Source organism: Mus caroli, chromosome X (assembly GCF_900094665.2).
Source record: "Mus caroli chromosome X, CAROLI_EIJ_v1.1, whole genome shotgun sequence".
In the NCBI taxonomy this organism is placed as follows: Eukaryota; Metazoa; Chordata; class Mammalia; order Rodentia; family Muridae; genus Mus; species Mus caroli.
The window spans coordinates 80,693,931-80,702,250 of record NC_034589.1 but is presented as its reverse complement, the minus strand read 5'-3'; the positions used below and the strand labels follow the sequence as shown (position 1 = coordinate 80,702,250).

The window sequence follows — 8,320 nt, the reverse complement described above, 5'->3', positions numbered from 1 at the left end:
TCGTGTCTCTAGCTGCATATGTATCAGAAGATGGCCTAGTCGGCTATCAGTGGAAAGAGAGGCCCATTGGTCGTGCAAACTTTATATGCCTCAGTACAGGGGAACTCCAGGGCCAAGAAGTGGGAGTGGGTGGGTGGGGGAGCGGGTGGGGGACTTTTGAGATAGCATTGCCAATGTAAATGAAATAAATACCCAATAAAAAAAGAGTTAAAGATAAAAAAAAGAAAATCAGAAAAGATACTCAATTCCATTAACATAACTGTTTGATTTAACTTTGTAATTTTTTCAGTGCTTTATGTAATTAAAGTTCTCCTTTTTAACAATGCCTAAACTGAGGAATATAGGTAATAGCAGAAAAAGTCATTAATTTCCCGAATATGCCTCTTCCTCAAGAATCTTCTTCCTCAAAATGTTTCTATTTGTTCCCTGTAAGAGCAGAATAAAACTCAAGCACCTAGACACAGTGTTCAAGGTCTACACAGCACTCTATGCTCACTAACCTCTATAAACTCATTAGAAATTTCAGGCCTAAGTATGAAAGCTTTACGTACTGTGTCTTAAAATACTGCCTGGAATTCAAGCCTTAATTACCTTATATTCTTTTCCCTTCAAAAAAACCTTCCCCTTTCCTTTCTTTCTATAATGTAGGATGAAGTCTCCAAGAAAGTAGCCACAGTAACCGTGAGGACAAGAAGCTTTGCATATATGTTCAAGAGCCAGGTCACCCCAGCTTTAGAGAGGGAAAGACAATGAAGACCCTTGAAAACAGACAGGATCTACACACTTGAAGCTTTGGCTGGTCATTCCAGGATGATGTAAAAAAGTGGACATATGTACTGAGTACATTGATAAAGCAGTTACTGGAAAATTTCCTTCATTACATGTGAGCAAATAAAGCAACTGCCATTGAAGTCTACTTCTTTTCACTGGCAGATAAGTACTAAGCACCTAACATAGTATCATATTCATAAACACTGAATACATGAATACTGAATAGTGAAAAGATCGATTATATCACAGAAAAGGTGACATCTCAATGGAGATAGACTTAATGATTTTCAAAGTTATTTGACATTATTAGAATCAACTACATTAGCCAATAGGCTAAAAATATAAAAACTCTTTACCACAGTAATTTCTTTTAAGATCATTAAGGGTCCACGCTGAACATCTTAATTTCTACAATTACACACAATGAAACTACCATGCCTTAAGAAATTCTACCAATACTTCCTCAAAATTAGTAATTAACTTATTTAAACTCACTTTAAACAATTAGAAAAAAATAAGTCTATGCTTAGAAGAATAATTTATGAAACCTTTTGTTATCATATATTCTTGCAATAAACACTATATTCTAACTGTCAGTCTTTGAAAATAGCTATAATCCCATGCAAGTGCAAATGTAAATAAAAAAAAACATTTAGTTACTCTGATAAGAACTGTTGGGGGCAAATCTTTTGCATTCATTACTGTTTTAAAAATTCCTCCAGGACTAGAACTTGAAAGAAAATCAAATGGCTTTAACAGAGAATGTCCATATCTTCCTATCACTATATATTGCAACAGATGACTTACCGTGGGAATTGCAGTAGTGCAGCTGACTCTTCTAAGCCGTCTCTGCATCAGGTCATGCTCCATACTGTTAACTTCAGCTTTCAACCGCTCTAGCTCCTCTTTTTCAAGTTTCAATTGCTTTGCTAACCTCTCCATTCTTGCTCGCTGATGTAACAGCAAGGCTACAGCATGACAGATAAAGTCATTGCAGAAAACAACACCAAACACATTATAGGAGAATTTCTACATGCACTGTTAATGAACATAAGTCTCATCTGACCTGGGCATCAGCATTTACCTTAAGGTCTTAGTAATGCTGGGCCACAACCATTTCTGCTTTAATTTAGCCAAAATAGCATCATCTGTTCATACCTCTTGTTCTTTAACACTTAGTTTTCCTGAAAGCCTGCTTATCTGTACTTGTTAAATGCTTTAGGATCAGTGAGATGGCTCAGCAGCATGCAGGCCCGAGTTGCATCTATAAATTCCACAATTTGACAGGAGAGAACTGACTCCTGAGAATGGTACCTCTGACTCCACACGTGTCACAGCAGGCTTACATTTGCATTCATATTCATAAACACACCCACACACACAAAATTAAGAAATGAAGGCTTAACATTAAGCATTCTGAATCACAATTATAGTCAGTTCCCTTCTCAAATATTGAAAGAATCCTAAACTCTCATATATTCTGGTACAACTTGAAAAAATTTGAATAGACTTTATAAACTCTGATTTACCTTGACAATACAAATTATTTCATTAATTCTACTTCCTATAATATCACTTATATATAACATTATAAAGACTCAAATTCTTTGACAAACCAGTCCAAGGTACATGTATCCTTTTCACAACTCATTATACTTGTCTATATTTTTTGCCAATGAATGATATCTGCGAATAAAGTCTTATTAGGTTACAAGATTTCAATGATCATATTTGCAGTTTTATATTTTAAAAGAGTGAACAGATGACTCTGAAACAATAATTTTACTCTTGGTAATATTACCAGTCATCACTTACTATATAAAGCATTTAATTGAAACTAAATATGTTCAATTTTATTTTCAATCATTTATCACATGACTATAAATATGAAATTCCATCAGTCTAAAGTTTACCTTGGGTATAGGCATAGTCATCTGATCCAGAACTAGAACTCCTTTGATATTTGTGGTTTCCCTTTTCTCCCCCAGAGCCTGGTATCACTGAAATGGGCTGAATAGGTTCTGGTGCTGCAGAGCGTTCTTCTTGGTCCACTAAATTTAAAAGGTTTTCAGTTGTTGCTCGGCCTACAGTAATTTTAAAAACTGTAGTTGGGTTTGGTATCACCCGAGGAGATGGTGATGGAGCACATGAAGGTCCAGTTGGCTGCGTGTATGTAATATACACAGGATTAACACTAAATGGAGGTTTTGGTTGACTAGAGACCCCTCTTGAAGGGGAACTTGAAGGTGGTGTGGTGGCTGTATACAGTGAATGCTGGTTCCTTGGAGACGGTTGATTAGCGATAGGTGACGGACTTCTAGTTATTGCTGTCCCAGGTCTTTGAGAAGGTTCAACTGTAATTTCTATCTTCTTCATGGAACCTTTGGGTAAGCTAGATGCTGTGTAAGGGAGATAGGCTACTGAATGACTTCCTGGTTTCTGATAACTAGGAGGTCCTTGTTGATATAGGTGGGGTGGAGTAGTTGAAGGACTGGGTGGCATAAACACATGAGAGCTTGGGTGACCCAGCTGGGGTGGTTGTACTTGATGCTGTGGAGAGCTAAAGGGGGAAGGACACTGAGAAGGAGGTGGTGAATGGTAAACTGACTGAGGAATCTGCTGTTGTTTGGGAGAATACTGAGAAGGTTGATAGTTCTGTTGATGTGGATAAACAGGTAAAGGACGCTGGCTGTAATGAGGCACTGGGCCTTGTGGTGAGGACTGCCATGGAGCATTCTGAGGAGTCTGTCTTCCTGATGAACTCTGAGATGTCTGTCTAATAAAAATAGACCCAGGAGATCCATAGAGATTGCTTGGAATTTGTGGAAGAATCTGTAAAGCTCTTGGCACAGTCTGTCCAGAAGGAAGGTTTTGGGACACTGTAACAGTAATTGGATTTGTACTATACCGAGGTATGTGCATGTAGGACGGAGGTGGTGGTGGTGGTGAAGGACCTTGCATAGCAGATGGATTCATTCCTGTTTGCATGGAAGATGGCTGCTGAGGTGGCTGTGAAGGTGGGGTAGCTGCACTTCTGTTCTGTTCATTCATAAAAAACGGATTATAGTTGGGAGTAGCAGCCACAACAGCTGGAGCTGAGTGTGGTTCCTGAACTAAACATATCAGCTGTTTGCCTGCTGTATGCTGAGGATCAATATGTCCATCACTTGAGCTATGTACCAGTGTCCGACCACCATTAAGGTGAGCTCCATCTCCTGGGTGGTAGCTACTAGGAGAATGAATACCCAGATTAATATGCAAAAGGCGATTTCTATTCATTCTATTGTCTTCTGGACTATGGTATTCCATATACAAGTATTTGCTGCTCTCCTGGGAAAGGGCACGACAACAGGCTTCTAGATTGTTGTTATTCTATGGGAGAAATGGTACAAACAACATTGGGAAAATTAACAAAGCTTAAGAATGGAAGTCAGTTACATAAATACTGTCACAGAATAAGTCAAGAGTGGTATTTTAACCATAAAGCCCACCATTGTCCTACAAAAGGGATGTTAAACGATCCAAAGTATAAACATTTAGCTCGCATTACTAGCTCTACCACTACTGATACAGAAGGGTAATGAACATTGTGACTCAACCCCAAGTGTTCTCATTCCAAATCCAGGACTCACTCTACACTTGCTGTAGCTCAACACCTTAAAATGTTGTGCTACTCTTGGATTCACACTTGCTGTAACATCCATCATTACTGTTTAACCCTATGAAAATGAAAATAACCATTCTTTAGTTTCAAAGAGCACCAAAATCACAAAATGAAAAAAGTAATATTCCTGAAGATTTTAAACAATGTTATTACTCTTTTCCTTCCTTTCATCCAAATTTATCATCATATAACATTAGTGTATATCATTAGCAAAGATTTAAACAAAGAAAAATGAGCAACAAGCAAAATGCTATAGTTTGACTCATGCCTTCATGATTTTGCCAGAGTTAATGAGAATTTACAAGCAACCGTATTCAGACTGCCTTAATGAAATTCACTATGCCAAGTTTGTACCAGCTGAACAGTGATTTAATATATTTGAAATAGCTTTTTAGTTAGGCACAGGTAGTAACTGCAACTGAAGTTTCAATGGACAATAATCAAATTCTTAGTTTAAAAAATGTTCAAACATTGTAAGGTTCCACTAAATTACAGAACTCTCATCTATTAGAGTACAAACACATATTATTCAACACTTTTGAAATGATTAACGAATTTCTTAACATGAATTTCTCTGTAACTGAAACATGTTATTATATTTAAGTTCATTTTACTAAAAATGAAGGGAAATACTTTACTTCTGCAGTGACCCAAGTAAGATACTAAGCCTACCACAGGACATGCAATGAGGTGATGGTTAGTGTTGAGACAAATTCAGAGTTCCTCTACAATCCCATTCCCATTTCCCATTTCCAGATGCTGAGAAAGAAGAGTGCTAAGTGGCATACTTCATAAGAGGCACTGAACAAGCTAACCATATAACCAATTCTAGTTCCTACTCTCAAGTTCCAGTGTCCTTCTACACAGTAACTTCAAAGGAAAGGATGTGTTGTCAAAGACATTACTAAACTGGAAATTTAGGACGTTAATAAAAAAAAAAAAAAAACCCAATCCCATAGTCAAGCAAACATTTGCAAAATGAAATCTAAGTAATTTAAAGAATTTCCTTCATGAAAAACATAGGTAACTTTATTTGCCTTAAATAAAGTACGTGGAAAGTACTATAGAAAAAAGTACTAATTGAAGTTTAGGATGAATTAATACTGCAAAATTTATTTTCTCTTCTTGAATCATGCTGAGCAAGGGCAAGAAGCTACCTATGAAAACCAGGTCTGGAATGCCTGGGAAGATGGCTGAGCAGGAAAAAGCACTGGCTGCTCATCCAGAGGATCTAGGTTCAATTCCAAGCACTTACATGGCAGTTCACAACTATCCAAGTCCAGTCCCAAGGACTGAAGGCTCTCCTTTGGCCTCCGTAGGCAACAGGTATGCACATGGTATAGACACACATGTACAAAAATACTCATAAACATAAAATAAAAGTAATTTAAAAAATAAAAATGAAGCAAATCTGCAGCCAAAGAATTCAGGTAGACTGATAACTAGAATTGGGGCAGTAACAGATACTGGAAAGAAAAATATATATAAAAATAAACTATTTCAAAACTTCAACAAATGTATAAAATTAGGGGAGAACATACTTCAGTATTTGGTATTTTTGTGAATAACCCTGAAACCTTATTCTTTACATAACAAATCTGTAAGCCTAATAGTAATCTTACAAAAAGGACCCTAATACAAACAATAAAAAGTTAGTCTATGAACATATTCACAGGCATGCCTAAAGTAAAAATATATGAGTAAATTCTATACAGACAAATTTAAACCACAAATACAAACTACGGAAATAGTATTGTTATAGAACTACTAGAGAAACAACACTACAGAGGAGACTCAAATGTCATACTTGACTTGCTAAATGTTTTGATAAGAAAAGAATAAACATGTCAAAGAGTAATCAGAGTTCCAAGTTGTTTAGTTGGATACAAGGGTCATAATTTTCTATGCAGAACTAGACACTGAACCTAGACCTTTACACATATTCTACCACTAAGTTATAGCCCCAACCATTTTCTTCATTTTTGAACCAGTCTCATTAAGTTCCCCTGGCTGTCTTCTAACTTGCAACTCTTTTGTTTCATTCTCCCAAAAAGTGGCGATTACATCCCTGGGCCACTGGCTTAGTAACAGGTAAAAATATTTAAGAAGGGAACTATATGGCTCAGTGAGAGCATGAGAACCCGAGTTGAGATCCTAGTACCCGCATAACAAGCTGTGTGTGGCTATGCTGTGCCTGTAACCCCTGGACCAAAAGAAGCAGACAGGAGGATTGTTGAGGCATGCTGACTCTCAGCTCAGTTCCAGATTTAAGGAGAGACCCTGACTTAAAGGAATAAGTGAAAAGTGATAGACTCGGGCAAATAATGTCCTTTTGTGGCCTCAGTATATGCACACATAATTTTTAAAAGACATATATAAACTCTTCTTTAAAAACTAAAGGAACAATGTTTCATAGCTCTCTAAATGATGTAAATTAAGGGAAGATAGTCCACAGAGAATTTAAGGCCCGTGTTTCAGATGCAAACTATTATGCTCATGTACATCACTGTATACACAAATGCTTTTTGGATGGTAGGAGTTAAAACAAAGTCTTGATATATAGCCCAAGCTAACCACAATTTGCAGCACTCCTCCTGCATCAGCCTCCTGATCACAGGCATGTACCATCATATAGAAGGTTAATGTAGGTACTTCCTGGAGCCAGCAGGTAATCAATGTCCACACTAATATTCTGTCAATATTAAAAAAAAAAGTAAAAGATTTAAGTCAAAAAAAAGAAGGAAAAGATTTAGGACAGTGTTCACTGAGCTGAATTTTAAATTTTATTCCTTTAGTTAAAGGCCACGATAGTACAAATAAGGAAAGGTCAAATTTAAGTTACAACCACGTTGGAGCGAAAAGGGGTCCTAAGACAAGAAAAGAAAGTCAATTCTAGAAAATGGTTCCAACTAGAAGATTCCACTGTGGCTTGGTTTTCCTGTACTAGGAAGTAGCCTTTTCTTAACCCATAAACATAAGTGGACCTAAAGAGCTGAGATTAGGAGTGCGCAGATGTTAGCAACTGCATATAGCACAATAACCTTGGGCCCAAAGGCCTACATTTAGTAAAGAATTTGTAAACAATGGAAATCCTTGCTTGGGTTGTCTGGTCTCTACTTGTAATTAACCATCCCTGTCTACAGAGTTCTGCTGCATCTTCAGCTTCTCACACTCTAGTAAGGGAGTGTGAACATGAATACAGTCTGTGTATCATGTACTGCTTGCTCCCCATGTCAACCAAACAGGGATATGTCACAATCTAAAGCAGAGATACCAGGCCAAGGTAACGGACTAAACAGTAATGGTTGTTTTATCTGTTGTCTCCTGAGTAAAAATACAGTCCAAAACTAAGAAATAAAAGATTTCAGTGTTGAGGACAAGACAAAAGGAATGTTTCTGAACAAAAGAAAGTTGTCTCAAATTTATACCTAGTAAGGACTTATGAACTAAAAAACTGAAAAGAGGGAGTAAGGAGTTTTTCTACAGAACTTAAGGTTACGTTTGGGATTTAAAATGCATCTCTGGGGACTAGGGGCATAGTTCTGAGGTAGAGAGCTTCCTCAGAATACATACAACCTACGAGCAAATCAAAGAAAAGTTGAACTCTAAGGATTCAAGGATTATTGGCAACCTGTTTAAAAATTATTTACTCATTGGAGAGTGGAGTGTGCATGTGGAGGTCAGAGGAATTTGTGGGGATAGTTCTTTTTTTATCATGTGGTTTTCAGAGATCAAACTCATAACATCAGACTTGGCAGGAAACACCTTTCCCCACTATTTCTTCTTTTTTTTTTTTTGAAAAGTTAAAAATTCCTTAATTTTTTATTCCTGGTACCACTACCACAATTTACAGGGCAATATACCTGATGTAATGAAAAGAAAAAG

The 8,320-nt window shown here is 37.0% G+C and overlaps 1 protein-coding gene across 3 annotated transcripts in view; it reads right to left on the bottom strand.

The window, feature by feature from the left end:
• The window catches only part of Tab3 (TGF-beta activated kinase 1 (MAP3K7) binding protein 3), a 62,164-nt gene that overhangs the window by 15,464 nt on the left and 38,380 nt on the right, over nt 1-8,320 (bottom strand). For all 3 annotated transcript variants that reach the window (XM_029473320.1, XM_021153660.2, XM_029473322.1), the window contains 2 exons: nt 2,685-4,143; nt 1,579-1,739 (listed from right to left, as the gene is read on the bottom strand). In XM_029473320.1, coding sequence (XP_029329180.1) covers nt 1,579-1,739; nt 2,685-4,143 — 1,620 coding nt within the window. The remainder of the gene's footprint in view (nt 1-1,578; nt 1,740-2,684; nt 4,144-8,320) is intronic.